At 35.4% G+C, this 16,795-nt stretch overlaps 1 protein-coding gene across 1 annotated transcript in view; it reads left to right on the forward strand.

Annotated features, from left to right (window-relative positions):
• Positions 1-16,795, forward strand: part of VPS13A (vacuolar protein sorting 13 homolog A) — a 101,159-nt gene that overhangs the window by 48,936 nt on the left and 35,428 nt on the right. Inside the window, exons 36-47 of the mRNA XM_084225488.1 lie at positions 2,304-2,428; positions 3,122-3,291; positions 3,884-4,104; positions 5,267-5,499; positions 8,469-8,561; positions 9,044-9,400; positions 10,144-10,245; positions 11,539-11,697; positions 11,815-12,076; positions 12,926-13,086; positions 14,210-14,313; positions 15,577-15,874. Coding sequence (XP_084081614.1) covers positions 2,304-2,428; positions 3,122-3,291; positions 3,884-4,104; positions 5,267-5,499; positions 8,469-8,561; positions 9,044-9,400; positions 10,144-10,245; positions 11,539-11,697; positions 11,815-12,076; positions 12,926-13,086; positions 14,210-14,313; positions 15,577-15,874 — 2,285 coding nt within the window. The remainder of the gene's footprint in view (positions 1-2,303; positions 2,429-3,121; positions 3,292-3,883; positions 4,105-5,266; positions 5,500-8,468; positions 8,562-9,043; positions 9,401-10,143; positions 10,246-11,538; positions 11,698-11,814; positions 12,077-12,925; positions 13,087-14,209; positions 14,314-15,576; positions 15,875-16,795) is intronic.

Consider the following 16,795-nt stretch of genomic DNA (forward strand, 5'->3'; position numbering starts at 1 on the left):
GTTGTACCTCCTACCACTGGCCTCAGCCCATTATACAGCCTGTCCAGACCCATCTGCAGAGCTGTCCAACCCTCCAGCATATCAAAACTCCTGCCCAGCTTGGTGTCATCTGTGAACTGACTGAGAACCACTTGATCCCCCTATCCAAATCCTTAATATTAAATTGTTAAACAGAACTGGTCCCAACATTGAGTTCTGGAGAACACCACTGGTGACTGTCTGCCAACCGGATATAATTCCATTCACTACCACTCTCTAGGTCCAGCCATCCAGCCAGTTTTTAACCCAGCAAAGAGTTTTCCAAGCTCTGGCCTGCCAGCTTCTCCAGGAGTATGCTGTGGGAGAAAGTATTGAAGACTTCACTAATGTACAGGTAGCTAACATCCTCAGCCTTTCTCTCTTAAACTAGATGAGTCATCTGGTTGAAAAGGGAGATCAGGTTAGTCAAGCAGGACAGATCCTTTCCTGAACCCATTCTGAAATCATTCTGGACCTGGACCTGATCCCTTAGTTGTCCATTTTGTGCCATGTGATCATACTCAAGATGATCTGCTCCATAACCTTCCCCAGCACCAAGGCCAGGCTGACAGGCTTGTAGTTCTGGATCTTTCTTTTGTAGATGGGCATCACATTGGCCAATCTTCACTCATCTGGGACCTCTCCAGTTTACCAGGACTGATGATTGGTGAGCCCCTCTGCCAGCTCCATCATCACCCTAGGATGAATCCTGTCTGGTCCTATAGAATTGTGAACACATAAGTGGCACAGCAGGCACTAATTACTTCCTCATGGATTGCAGCAGGTTTCTTCTACTCTCTGACCCTGTCTACCAGCACAGGTGCCCAGTTGCCTGGAGAATAACCATTTTCATTCTTAAAGACTGAGGTGAAGAAGGCATGAAGTACCTCAGCATTTTCCTCATCCTTGGTGGCAGGGTACTCCTCCACATCCAGCATCCAGTGAAGGGTGGAGATTATTCCTTTGCCTGCTCTTTGTTGTTAATGTATTTATAAAAACATTTATATATAAATAAAAATGTGTGTGTGTGTATATATATATATATATATATATATATATATATATATATATATACACACATTTTAATATATTTATTTATATGTATTTTCCTTCACAGCAATGGTCAGATTGAGATCTAGCTGAGTTTTAACCCTAATTTTCTCTCTGTGTGACTTAACAGCATCCTTGTACTTTTCTTCCAGTTGCCTGCTGCTTCTTCCAAAAGTCATAAACTCTCATTTTTCCCCCTGAGTAGAGCTGGCCATATTCAGCCAGGCCAGCACACAGAGACAGTCTGGTCCTGTGCCTATAAGATTTCATTCTTAAAGTACATCTAGACTTTGTGGACCTCTTTGGTTTTAAGGGCTTACCAAGGTACTGTCTGAACCAGTGTTCTGTAAGTCTGCCCTCCAGAAGTCCAAGATTTTGTTGACACCCCTGAGGAAAACTCTTGTGTCATGGTTGTTCTGCTCAAGATGGCTTCAACCACAGTGTCTCGTACCAGCCCTTCTCTGTTTGTAAGCAGCAGATCCAGCCGGGTAGCTCCCCTGGTAGGCTCACTTCCCAGCCTCCTCTCTGGTGTTGAATTTCCAGCAGACATCTGGCAGGTTAATATCACCCACAAGAACAAGGACTGGCCATCATGAAACATCATTATCACATCATAGAACAGTTCATCCACCTCCTCATCCTGGCTGGGTGGTCTATAACAGACTCCCACCAGGATATCTGCCTTTTTGGCCTTCCCCCGATTGTCACCCATAGGCACTCAGCCTTCTCATCGCCAGCCTTGAGCGCCGTACAGTCAGAACACTTCCTAATGTACAGAGTCCCCCACCACCTCTCCTTCCTTGCCTGTCCCTTCTGAAGAGCTTGTAGCCATCCAGTGCAGTGCTCTGCTCATCCCACCACATTTCTGTCATTGCTTTCCTGCTGCACAGTGGCCTCCAGCTCCTCCTGTGTGTTACGCATATCGCGTGCAGTGGTGTAATTGCACTTCAGCCTGGCTACTGATTTTACTCCTAACCCTGGTATCCTACCCAGAGGCTCATCTTAAGTGAGCCTGGTCTTCTTCCCACCCCCCTGCAAACCTAGTTTAAAGCCCTCTTAACTCATGCCAACTCATGGGCAGGAATTGTTTTACCCCTTTGAGACAAATGAGCCTCATCTGTCCCCAGTAGTCCTGGTATCAATTGCCTCATGGTCAAAAAAAAGAAAATTCCACCAATGTCTTATTTCAGTCAGGTAGTTTTCTGAATATTAACCATGTTTCTGATTCCTGAAAGGTGTAACTGTTGTGACATCAGCTGTGGTGGAATTGCATTCACCTATGAAAATAAAAACAACACTAAAACTGGACTTCAGATTTGACTCTCTGACTTTGGTGTTGTATAGTCCAAATTTGAAGCAAGTAAGTATAATTTTGGTTACAAAGAGTAATCAGCAGCTTTAAGATTGCCTAGAGTCCTCAAAATTCTGAACAAGAATAGCTTAATTTATGACAAAAAGTGTGTTCTACCAATAATAACAAATGTGACGAAAATGAGAGAACGGCTATTTTATCTAAATTGCATGGCAGATACTACAGGAAACAGAATAACTAGCGGTAGCACATAATACGTGGCATCTTCTGTCATCTGACTAAAAATCTGATGAAAATTTATATTAATTTAAAATATAGTTTGGGAAGAAAAATATGCAGAGGAATGAAATATTTTAATTAGCTACATGTAGAGATGGGTAGATGGACACACAAAATGGTGGAGAAAGATTCTTAAATTTGTCAATAGGAATACATTCATATTCTCTTGGTTTAAACTTACAAAACTTGTCACTAAATTTCTGACTAAAAGTTTGTAATTTATTGTAAGGTTAGGTCGCTCACTTATGTTAACTTGCTTTAGAAAGATGGTAGAAGGGCAAAGCTTTGGTTTTTGAAAATTTTGTCTTGTATGTAGTTGTTTGTGGTTATCTTTTGAATTATTAGTGGGTTTATTTAATTTACTATTTTTGAAAATATAATCAGTTAGAGTAAACTGTGTATCACACCTGTATATTATTTTTGCTACCCCTAGCGAAATCTACAAATGTTTCATTTAAACAGGTTAACAGTTTGGATCAGAGAGATGACCTTTTGAAGCTTGCAGAGTTTAAATTAGCTCTCATGTCAGCTGCTCTGAAAATGTTATCAGATGGTTCAATGAATGCCTCAGTCAAACTGGCAAACTGTACATTAGATGATAAAAGACAGTCCATCCAGAAGGCTACACCAAGGTCTGTAATTTTACATAATTCATTATTTATTAGAGTTAGACAAAGAGTTCATAATGTTTACATTTCATTAGTATCCTGTTAAAACCACAATTGTTTTAGCCTAGGGGTTCTTAAAGTACTTATTACTGTGCATGTATGTTTCACCTGCTTTTTGTTCCACATATCTTCGTGAGAGAGCAGTGCGAGATACAGAAAATGAAATAAATTGAACTTTAAATATACATTTAATAAATGTACATAGAAAACAATTTCACTTTCCACTTTAATGAGATTCTAAGTAAGACTAAGATGATGTCTCATGAACAGTAACAAACTTCAGTAAAATGTAGTACTTTTGATGCGTAAACAAGGAAATACGATGGTTTGTCTTGTTAAATTATTAACATCTTTAGTTACCATTGTATGGGATTCCAGTTAAAGTTACAAAAAATTAGTGCTGATGTTTTTTTCAGTCATGTACTAAAATTATTTGCATTGCTTTTTAAATTCAGTCTTGTTAATGTATTGTATCCGGAAGGAGAATCTTGAGTGTTTCAGTATTTGTGGCTGGCTTTTTATTGTTTTGTTAAATGCCTCCTTAATTGTCTTTCAGAATGGTGGAAATGAAACATGGATTTGAAAAGAAAGTTATGGTGGATGTAAACTACAAACAGGGGAGAGATGGCACTGTTCTTGATGTTATTGTTCAAGAGATATACCTTTGTGCAAGCATGGAGTTCCTACTTACTGTAGCAGATATATTTCTAAAGGCTAATGCAGAAAGTGCTGCTGCACAAAGAAATCTCAAACAGCCATTACCTGTAAAGGACCAAGGTATATACCAGTATACACCCAAAATAGTTTAAAATCTGCATTTGAATCAGCTCAGTTTTGGTATTCTAATACTATGTAAAAAATACAGTAGTCCTTTTATGCTATTTCCTATGTTTATATGGATAGAACAGCTTGTAAGCATTGATGTTGCTTTCTTTGCATAATGGAAATAGATTCATTACCTTTGTTTCCAAATGAAGACTTGTCTTATGCGAGAAAGAAGATACTTAAAAATGTATGTTTAAAATAAAATGGGATTAATATTGGAGCGTATTATATAGCTTACATGTGGAATTGGCCTGCCTGATACTGCTGCCTAGAAATGTCATTTCAGTTGTCCACTGATGTGCATTTCTTCCTACATCAGAAAAGAGATTTTTAGCTTGAGTACCTGACAACAAAAATTGGTCCATTAGAGCATCAGAGCAGGAAATATTTTTTTATGCTTCCAGGCCTCAGATAGCTCTCATCAGGTATGCCAAAGCAAGTCTGGTTTTTGGTGTTGTTTCCCTGTGCTCTAAATATTGTAGTTGTGTCCCTGTCAGCCAAGCCTTTTGTGATTATTAGCTGATGATGAAAGTCTGAACAGATAGGAAGTCTTACATGAAAGTATGTTTTTATTGCAAGTGTTTACATTAGACATCAATAATGCTGCATTATTGGCCTGTAGAAAAATGAGTGTTTGCTACTCCAGAGAGCAGAAAATGTGCCCAGCATTTTTGTAGAATCAGAGTTGGCAGATGGAGGTATGGAGTGAAGCTGATACATTTGTTGGAGTAAAGCTGATACATTTGTTAATGTCAGAGATAGTAATAGTGGTGATATTTGTAATTTTCATTCAAGTGGTTATCCTTTTCATTTTGACAGAGAGCTTTGTGGAGTCTTCTGTTGTACCCAAGAGTAATTAGATATTAAACGGTTTTGTGCCTGCAATGAAGAGCCTAGAAATGTCAGTTGCAGGGATCTACAGATCATAACACTAGTCATGTTAGATCTTATCCCTAAATAGTCAGTGCCTCCCTATAAATTACAATATTTAAATAATTATTGTAGTAAATGTTATTAATTATAAAAAGTAATTATAATAATAATTAAATCAAGAAGAAAATAATTTACATTTAATCTTTGAATAATTAAACTAATATAATTTATATTTCTGAAGCATCTGTGCAGCCTGTATCTACAATGGAAATGAACATTATTGTTAAAAATCCAGAGGTTGTGTTTGTGGCTGATTTAACAAGAAGTGATGCTCCTGCATTGGTGGTTACAACACAGTGCGAGGTCTTCATTAAAAATAGCCCTGAAAGGTACAACATGACAGCTGCTGTTAGAGAAATACAGATGAAAGCATGCCCATTTCTTCCAGAGGAAAGGAAAGGGAATATTACTACGGTGAGTTTACAACCATTCAATGTATTTAAAAGGTGCTGTGTAACTTAAAAGGTGTTGTGTGACTAAAATGCAGATAATTTCTGAAATGTTCATCATTAAAATGTATAATACAATATAGTAGTATAGATTTACAGTATGAGTAAAATTTTGTGGCTAACATTTATTCTCTTTTGTCTGATATGCCTAAAGCATCATCTTGATCTGTGTATGACAAGCTACAATGCAGAACCCCAAGGAGTATAATGTTAGTTATCTTTCATATCCCATGTAAGCCAAATAAATAGAATTTTGTAAGTGTATGCTATGTCACATGCAGTATAATAAATTTGGAGTGCTATCAGTCTAGAACTTCGTATTAAATAGCTATGTAAGAGAATAACAATGTCACAAAAAAAGGGAAGTGCATATTCAGAAATCAGTTACTTACTGTATGCTGTTCATAAATTCCTTTATTTTAATGTCTGTAGATCTGTTATAGTAAATCTGTCTATTTATATTTGAATCAGACTTGTTAGTTACTGACCAGGTGAAAGTTTCATTGACTCCTGGAGCTTCTTACAGCTTTTCTGCCTCTACAGCAGACTGTTCCTCAGTTAACTCTGTGATGATATCGTTGCATCAGAGAAAAAATTCAAATTGCCTGTATATACAACAGTTACCCATGTTCTCAGACCACAGATGAATTTTGAAGAGCAAAACTTTTCAGCTCTCTGTTAATGCCTGCTTACTTATGGAGTGATGTAGGAAAGACCAAAGCTGTAAACAGAAAGGACTGGGGCTTCCTTTTCATCTCAGTTTCAGGTAGAATCATAGCACCTCAGTTTACTACTTGGGTTTACACAGTCTTTAATTCCACTAAAATGTTTATGTAGTCATTTAGAAAGTGATGCACTAGCATTGATAGCCACAATGCAAAATTGTTCGACTTTGGGTTTTGTGGCTGGCAAATATGGCATAAGTGTTACTTTCTTTGTAGAAAGCCATTGGACACCAAATTTTCCCTCTTATGGGAATATCTTCTGATGGAATCTCTTATCTCAGACTGTAGAAACAGGGAAAAAGATCTGAATCTGACAGGGTGCTTGTGTTATAGATAGGGGAAAAAACTTCAGAGGACACTAGTTTCAGTGCTTAAAACAGTACCTTCCTTGAAAGATTCAGAAAGTTCTTGAGAAGAGTCAAAAAAACCACCAAAAAAACCCATGTGTTACTTGAAGGCAGGAGTATAACTGCTCCTTTTGAAAACATGTGTAAGCAAACCTCTGAACCCAGGTTTTTCTGTAAACAGTCTTAATTTTACTCTGGGAAAGTATACTAGTTTGAAAGCAAACCAGTGGGAGATCCCAAGTCAGAAATGCAATTTAATAGGAAAATTAAAATAAATGCAATAATACAGAATCACTGGTGGAGTCAGAATACAACCTGACACCCTATAAGTCAGAGTATTGCTAGCAGTCTGATTAAATGGTGGCTGCAATCCTGTTGAAGTGTCAGATGTGGTTCTGTTGAAGCAGTGATCCTGTAGATGGGTTTGATCTTCCTCTGAAGGTCCAGTGGTGGCTATAGAGCTCTTGTCCTCTGGGAATCCAGTGGCCATTTGTGGTGTTCAAACCTCAGATTATATCCAGGTAGGAATGCTTGACTCCTCTCCCTGGGCAATCTCACAGTGGGATGATGTAATTTTATCAGTCATGCAGTGAGCCTTGATGGCCCATTTGCAGAATATACCTCGCCCCCCACCCCTCCCCCTCCACCCCAGAGGGAGTTATCGGAGATGAGTCATGGAAGAGATAAAGAACACTGCCCCACCTGGTTTTAACAGATGGTGATAGAGTACATACTTTTGGGTACATCTTGCATTGCAACCTAAGACAGAAATTTATTGGGTTGTATGCATTCATCCGTTTGATGGCAAAATCATCAAAACTGAAAGAGACCTTCAAGATTGTTTGGTCAAACTGTCAACCCAGCACTACCATAGTCACCTCTAAACCATATCCCTAAGTGTCAGATGCCAAATAGGGAAACTAACCTCCAGATTTAAAATAGCACAAATTATGAGGGGTTTTTTGTGTATTTCTCATATGTGTGTTGATCTAAAGAGAAATCTGTTATTTTTCGTTCCTGAATGTAATACAGAGTAAGAAAAAAAAGGTAATTTGAGCAATAGGGTAAAAAACAATATTATGGACAAAAACTTTTGTTAGATCAAACTTATTTGGGAAAAGTGTGGTCAAACTGATTCAGGGTATATCTATGCCTCCAGCATCTGATTCAGATATGGACAGAGATGTCAGAAAAGATTGCTGCATCAGTATGGTTTGAAATGACAGTTTTTGAAAGACTGACCATCTCAGATGGGGACTGGAGAGCAAATTTTCCTGTCTGTAGAGTGTCAGTATAGTCTAATTACATCTGAGTCCTCTATTAATAGCGTCGCACTGGTTTTGTGTATAACATACCTCTAATTTGGTAAAGGTTGGCAAGTGAAAATGTTCAGGGACTGACTGCAAAACAGAGTTGGAACTGAGTGATTGTGATTCAAATGGCTGTCTTGTTATTCAGGAAAACTGTAACTGTGTCATTGCTGCATTGCAACTGAAAAACTGGTTTTGCTCAAAAGTCAGAGGCGTGATGGTATAGTGCATTGAAGGTATTGGCAGACTTTACCATAAGAATGGAGTTACTGCAGTGTAATGTGTTTTAATGTAGTTGACATTTCAGTCTTTAATGATTGAGAATGGCTGAGGTGATGCTTCTGGATACTTGGTTTTTTCTTTCAACATGTTACTTGTGTTCACATTTCTCTTAATTTTGAAGAACCAAATATTGGTAAGTTTTCTTTCAGTAAAAAGAAAGAAAACCTTTTATTCATAAAAAAACTTTAATTTTTATGTGTATGATTTCAAAATAAGTTTCTAAAAATATTTTTCTCTTTATATGACATGTGTTTTTACTTTATTGTGTAGGTATTGCAGCCTTGTGATTTCTTCTTTGAAATGAAGCAGTCAGGTACTAATCCACAGACAGCTGATCTAACCATTAAATCTCTAACAATTGAAGTAAGTAGACCTGTATTATGTTTTTGGTTTTCTTCTTCCCACTCAGCATGCTATGAAGTTGCTTCAGGAATGACTGAAGTGGGGAATTGGTCCTGTTCTTCATTAGGTCACCTACCTGTTGAGCATGTCGAAATGAATAAAATTGAAAATAAACAAGTGTGTCACTATGCTTCAGTTTTGAATCTGTGTTTTATAAAATGCCTGGTGTGCAGAGATAATTTTTTAAGTGTTTGGATAAATCATTGAATGATGCAGTTTAGAAAGCTTCCATCTGGAAATAAGGCAGGGATAGCAAATCTGAAAAGACTGAACTATTGCTTGTGGAAGGGAAGTATATTTGAATGAGAGTCCTGTAGAAAATGGAAGTGTTTTGTTGTTGTAACATAATTTTTCTAATGTTGCAACATTATATTTTTGTGTCTGAATCTAGCTGTTTCTGTACTAGATTCTCATTTCCAGTTATTCCAATTTCTTATTTGTAGGTTTCACCAATAATCATAAACACAGTACTTACTATTACATCAGCCCTTTATCAAACTACAGAAACAACAAAAGAAGAGATTAGTGAAATTCCTCCTGACTTGTGGAATAAGAAAGATATCAAAAATCTGAAAATGTGGTTTCTTGAAGAGACTAATGAAAGTGAAGATAAAAATCCTAACACTGAACTGGTTCCCACAGGAGAGTCATTGAAACTTAATGTAGAATCTGTTTTTATAACACTTGAAGCTGGGGTTGGGCACAGAACAGTGCCAATGCTTTTAGCCAAGTCCTCATTTGTTGGAGAAGTCAAGAACTGGAGTACTCTAATCAACCTACATTCTCGTCTTGAGCTAGAGGTGAGGAATCTTACATAAAGAAACAAAAGTTTTCCTAGGATGTTAAACCTTATTGTCTAAATTTTACATACATGTTATTTAGACAATAAAAGAAAATTAACCATATTTGGTGACTAAACTCCTGCAAATATGTGTTGTGGGAGCATGATGGGATTGAGGGGTTAAGATAGCTAAATTAAAATGAAAATCTAATGCACTAGATGTAATATTGATTAATGGCACGGTAATTGGTGTTATGCAGCCTCACATTTACACTCTTTGCAAGTTCTTAAAGACCTGTTGCGTCAGTGTTAAATGTTGGAATGGCAGCTGGCTAAAAGTTTCTAATAATCTTCAGTTAATGTTACAGTAGAATATAAAACGTGTTTTTTCTATAAAACAGTTTTTCTATAAAACATCCAAACTGACTCATATTTTGAAATTAGTGACAAAATTCAGTGATTGTTGTAGGTAGATTCTTTCTTATTTGTAGTGCTTTTGAATTCCAGTGCAGCTACCATTTAAGTCAAAATTGTATTTTAAGTGGCACAATTTTTACCACTTCTTTGGATCCAGGACTTTGCAGTAGAAACTTAGCTGCCTCATTTATTTTTCTAATGCATTTGTTTCATCTTATGGTAGCAGCTGAAAAGGCAATCTGATTATGAATCTTTTAGATTACAAAAATAATTAATATACTTGTAAATCAGAATTTTTTATTTAACTTTTGTGTGAATTCCTAACTGCTTTCTGGATTTTGATAGGTACATTATTTTAATGAGATGTTTGGCGTGTGGGAACCTTTGCTTGAACCACTAGAAGTTGAGAAGACTGACTTATTCAAGCCATGGACTCTTGAAATCAAGGTATAGTTTACAAAGCTGAGCTCAAATATTGCATTACGGTACCTTAAAAAAAACAAATGCTCTCCACCTTTCATTTCTGAGACTAATCTCACAATTTTGTTCCTTGTTGGTTACTGAGAGTTTTTTCCCAAATAGTAAATGAAACCACTTCTTATTCAAGTAAAGATCCGGACACAAAGATCTTGTCTTTCAAGTGGCAAAATTTTATTCTAGTTGCATGAGATAATCATAACAGCTTTGTATCAGTTGGTCCTATTAGGCCATATACTAATGATGCATTCAGTGATTTTGGAAAGACAAGCTGCTGCACTTGTTCCACAGTAGTAGTATAGGAAAATTGTATTGGAAAAACTGGTAGCTGTTGAGTAGCACAAAGAGTGGGAGTAGTGTTCTTACCACTTAATTTTCATCTTCCATGGAAACAGTCAAGATTCTAGTCTCAAACTAGATAAGGCTTTATTAAAGGATGTGAGGTACCTTTTGTTTTTCCTCTTTCTGTCTTAACTGTTTCATTGCATTGTTTCCTGACTTTTTTCAAAACTGTTGAAGTATTTTTAACCTGAGGGGCTGCTCAGAACTGAAGATCTACCCTTTTCCTAGGACTGTCATTATCAAAAACTTTCTACAGTGATATCCTCAGAAGGATAAAGACTATGGACAGTTAAGAAACTGCTATCAGAAATACCCCTGACAGTTTTCCAGAAAGGTACAAGACATAATACAGGAGAGAGGTAGAAGATAGTGAGTCAAACCTCGTGTCTTCTCACCCTAATATGAAATAAAACATTTGGAAATACATAATTTCCAGAAGTGTTGAAGTCTAGAGAAACATATTCCATCAGGGTTTTTTATTTTTTCTTTCAATCAAATGGAAACAAATAGGTATTAGCTTTGGAAATGCCAAGAGACTAAATTTGCAGACTGTTTTAACACTAGGAAGTCAATTATGTGTATGTAACATTTTACACAGTGTTACTCAAGAGGTTAAGATGAATGTTATTACACAGTATTTACTGGATATGTTAGTAGTTAGTATGTATTTTCTTTACTTTGGAATAATCATAAATTTTGTTACTCTTACTTGAATTTCATTGACTTCCTGAATATAAAATTTGTCTTTTGTCTTCTTCTCCCCCTCTTTGATTTTATTTGAGAATAAAAACATAAACAACAAAAAAGGAAAACAGTGGCAGGACATAGAAATGGGAAAGGGTGTCATAGAGAGTCTTGAGGTAAAACTTTCTTCTACAGAATGAGTGGTCAGATAAGAATTCTTTATACATCTCCTTTCAGATGAAGAAGGCTAAAAAAGCTCTGTTTGAATCAGATGATGAAGAAGAAGAGAACTACAAAGTTCCAGAATATAAAACAGTAATAAATGTTTCCTCAAAGGACCAGCTCAACATTACACTGTCCAAGTTAGGACTGCAAATGTTGAATAACTTGGGCACGGTAAGAAAGATTCCTTAACTATGTTGTGTTAGAATTGCTAGATGAATACTTGTAGAGATCATCTTGGTGAAGTCTTGCTCAGTATGTTTATGTTTTGTTTTGATTTTTGCTTTCCAGGCATTTGCTGAAGCAGCTAGTCAAACTTCAGACATCTTCAAAAAAGAACGAGCACCATTTGTAATAATAAATTCTTTAGGAGTTCCCATTACAGTCTCGCCTAGTGATTCCTTTAGTGTCCTTGATGTTGAATTTGGATCAAAAACATTTCATTTAGAAGACAAAGAGAGTTTAAATATGGATTTTGTCAGAAGTAGAAATGAGAGTGAGCAGTTCACAGCAATGACAACACTGAGTAGCAAGAGATTTTACATTCAGATATGTAAGTTCCAAAGTTCATACATCTTCTGTTTTTGTAAATATTTATCATCTTTAATACAGTGTCTTGTACAAGTCAATAAATTTTGGAGGACAACATAGCATGAAAGGAGCGTCTCTTTGAATTCTAGATGCATGGCAGTATTTGAAATCCTGCTTTAGCCTTTAAAGCTTAAAGTTATATATACCATGCTTCTTAATTTTTGCAGCATAGGTTTTCTACTGTGATAAATTATTTATGTAATAATATTTATTGAGTCTTATATTTGTTTGCATTTATATGTTATTGCAGGATTCAGCTGCTGAAAATAATTTTTTTTTAAATTGCGTGTTTATGGAAGTTACTTTTAAGAGGGATGTTTTTTAAAAAAGATTGTTTTAAATAATTTTAAACAACCATAACTAAAGCTAAAATTAAAATTTAGCTATTTTTAATGGTGTATTTGTTTAAAATTTAAATTGATTTATTGTAGCAATTGGCAGTTTTTCAAACTTCACCATATGATGAATTGTTTTTACAATAGAATACCTATATCTTGTTAATAAGCTGTTACGTCTTGTAAACATTTCCTGTGAGGCACTAATTTTATTTGCAGTAGCAAAACCCACATGAGTACTTGAGTGATGGACTCATTTACTCTTTTCTTTGTGGCAAGAAAAGAATCTTTGCTGTTTCCCTAGTAACACTGCAAGGGCAGTGTATTAAGAGTGCTGATTATACTTTTTCGTCAGGTGGATGATTTTTTTATTCTTTGATTGAATGACACAGAAAGTTCTATTGAATGCACATTTTTGTCTTTCAACTCTTTCTTTATCCTCCTTTTGAGCGTTTCATGACTTTTGTAAATTCTAGGTCCTCATAATCATTCTGCTGTGGAAAAGATTCCATTGACTAAAGTGGGTCGATGTATTTACAAAGTGAGACACGAGGAATCAGGTGCTGAAAGGTCCATCGTCAGTCAAATTGACACTGTTGAAGGAAGCAAGATGATAACTATACGTTCCCCTATTCAGGTCATTATATATCTATACATTTAATTTTTTAATGAATGAAAATGATCCTGTAGTCTTTAAATAAACATTGAAAAAACATACTTAAAAACTTTCCTGAATGGTCCATATAAGTTTGCTTTGTGTTTGCTTTTTCAAGAATAAAAACCACTTTCAAAGTGACAGATGGGTTGGATGCAGGTAGACATCAATCAGACTTTGGATCAGGATAATTCATTAGTAATGTTAACTAATACTGGCTGTAATTTTGGTCTTGAACTGTTTGTTTTGTATGAACTGATCAAACTTCTTGTAATCTTGCCTTGGTTCCACAAGTTATCCTTCAGTCACGTTATTTAATTTTCTTCATCCTGTACCATTGATATGTTATTTTCAGATTTAGTACAGTGTCAGTTGAAAAGTGATTCCTTTAAGTTTTTTGATTAGATGTTTTTTGATTGTGTAGTATTTTTGATAGACATGATATGGTTTATAGCTACAGTGATGACTTAGATATTAGTTCTGTGATGAATTAGATATTAGTTCTGTAGAGATAGTGTTCTTGTTACATTTCAGTTGCTTTTTTTCACTCAAAATGGTTCATGACTTGATTAATAACAAAAGTTACTATTATTTTCCAAATTATTTTTTCCTAGGAGCTAATTAAAGCCAGTAAATTAACCCTAAAATAAATAAAAAGAATACTTTCAAGAAAGATAACTATGTGCCCTGAAATGGACATTAATGATTTAACCTGAAACTTCTGACTTCCCTTACACTTTCACTGTATGGTTTTTTGAATCTTGCATCTATTATATTTTTAGGACACCACTGTTTGGAAAGTATCATATAGTTGAGATTTACTTGTCTTTGGTTTTTTTGGGGTTTTTTTGTTTTACTTGTCTTTTTCTTTCTCCTTGAAATTTTTTTTGCAGTAAATATGTTTATTTCATAAATAAAATATAGCATTAAACAACACAACCAGGTCATTTAAAAAGATTTGCTGTTTTAGAGACAGTTCTTCTGAAATACTGCTATATGGGTAAAATGAAAAACTAGACTTCTCATTCTTGCTTTACTAAACTCAAAATACTTTGTCTTTACAGTTTTTCCTAATGTGTGTTGCTGGATTTTTATTTTTACACAGATAAGGAATCACTTTTCAATCCCTTTAAATGTTTTTGAAGAAGGAAGATGTTTAGGGACTGCTTCACCAGCAAATGAATTCAACATACCCTTTTCCTCTTACAGGTACTTTATTATATTTTTCTCTTATTGTAGACTATATCTATACATTTTTTATTATTGTATCCATACAGTTATGCTAAAAAAATTGTTTACCCTTGCTACCTAATACTGAAATAATACTGTACTGTCATTATTATCTTCTCAGGGCATGTAGTATGAGTTAAACAGAGTGCTCTTTCATTGTTGAATTGGAAGTATTTTGAAATCCATTTTTATGAATAAGTTAAATTAGCTAAGCTACTTTAAAGATCTGAGCTCAGGTACTTTTGGAATGCAATATTTGCAATTCACATGGTAAACATCTTAGTGGATGATGTTTGGTAATTAGTGCAACTTTTTTGTTTTTTTCTGGAAAGGCTTCTTTTGATTCTGAAAAAAAAAGATTAAAAGCTATACACTTAAACTCTATCAAATATGTAAAAAAAGACTCATCAACCTTAGAAAAACTTGGCATATAGCATAGCTATGTTATCACAGTCAAGCTAATAACAAAACTGCAATGAGTTTGAATGTAAATTTTAGCTGAACTGTAACCAAGTTTTAGGTAGGTAGGTTTGCTTTGATGGATTTTTTTATGGCTGCAGAGACTTTTTTCTTCTATTTTCTCCCAAACACTCTACTTATTTTTTATAGTGAAAGCTTTGTATCTCCTTCATTACTTGAGTTATGTTGTACTGTAGATTCATTAATTCATTGATATTTCTAACCATCTGTATAAGATTTAGTGGCATGCTGATTCCTTGCACAGATGAATTCCACTAGGCAGTCAGGAAATGTGTTAAAACAAAAAAGTCTTCATTCAGGAGCAGCTGAAAAGCCATTAAAACCATTGCCTTATAAAAGCCATGGGTGTAAATAATCCATGAACTAACTTGGTGCTTTATGTCACTGAAAAGAAGGGCACTTTCTGCACATGGGTTTTAGGAGTAAGTTGTTGATCCAGACCTTTAGCTTGGAACAGGAACAGAGCAGCACTTGTAAGGAAATTCTTTAGTCTCTTCATAAGAATCTCCAATAACCCTTTCTTTGTAAGGGAAGCATGTGGAGGTATGGAACAAAAAACCCCAGTTGTTAAAATAGTATGAAATTTTGGGTTCTAATCCATCATTTGATTCCTCCTTTAATCAGGATAGAGGCAGGTAATGAACTACTGCTAAAAATCTTCCTAAATACAAATAATATTAGAATGTCCCAGCTGCATAGTACTTTTTTATAATTGAAACATTCGGTCATATGTTAAGTGTTTAAAAATGTTTTCATTTACAGATCCATACTGAGTTTGCAGCCACTAGCCAATGAAAACGGAGTGGGTGGAGAATATGATATGTGTGAAGGAATAACTTTTGATGAAATTATGAAAAATGTTGACAGTTTATTACAAAGGAAATGCCAATCTGTGAAGTCAACTAACCACTCACTTATCATCAATATTGTTCCTGTGAAAGATGCATTGACCACTTCATTAGGTGCAGAAGATGAATGGGATTTTCCATATGTTGTTCATTTATGGCCTTCTGTTCTTCTCCGCAATCTTCTTCCTTACCAAATAACTTATTCTGTAGAGGTAATTGTAAAATGCTTGAATTTTAGTGATGTTTCCCACTTACAATGTGAAAGCTGGTTGAAATGAAGATTAGAACAAAGGGGTTCTGATGGAATATTTGTGAAGCAAGTTCACAGATCTTGTGAGGGCAAGTCTTATGTAGTCTAATAAAGTGTATATTTCCAGAACTGAAGTATCACAGAATGTGAAATGTGTTATTAAGCCATACTTTAGATATATATGCAAAAGAAAACACTGTACAAGTTGAGCCATGTGAGAGTCACTCAGTTGCTCAAGTGCAACTTCAGACTAATTAAATAGTGCAGCTTTTTCTGTGAAGACTGCCTCGTGGATCACCCTGTGTTAGCATTTTATGTGCAGTCATTTGTTTCAGCAGTAGCATGCTTTTAACAAATCCTCACAGGCCTGCCTTTTTGTCACGTTTTGGCTCGATTTGCAGCCTACTGCCAGACTTCAAATTGTTTCCAGATGAAATTAAACAATTAAGTGCTCTTTGACTGTTAATAGGCATTCTTTCCAGTGCCAGATGAGAGACAATCTTGAGTAGAATACCTAAAAGACGCAGTGTAGACATTGATTCCTCAGCACTGTATGTTTCATTCTATGGATCTGGTATAATTGTGTCCCACTCCTTATTGATGTCACTTAGGATAATAGAAATATAGTTGTGAGACAGATTTTTTTCAGATGGTTGTAATATTTAGTATTTGAACTCAAATAGTAGAATCTAATAGTAAAACTTCATCACAAATAAGCAATTACTTGGCCTGGAGACCGTAGCTTATACCAAATGTGTGGAAGTAGAAGGCTCTGTTTGTCTTTTACAAATTTAAATTTACTGAAGAAAATACTTTGTGAGGAAATTTGACATGGAAGAATATTTGTGCATTTGAATTTGGTAACAGATGGACTTTTTGATGT

Source organism: Fringilla coelebs (assembly GCF_963513975.1).
Source record: "Fringilla coelebs genome assembly, chromosome: Z".
NCBI classification, from domain to species: Eukaryota; Metazoa; Chordata; class Aves; order Passeriformes; family Fringillidae; genus Fringilla; species Fringilla coelebs.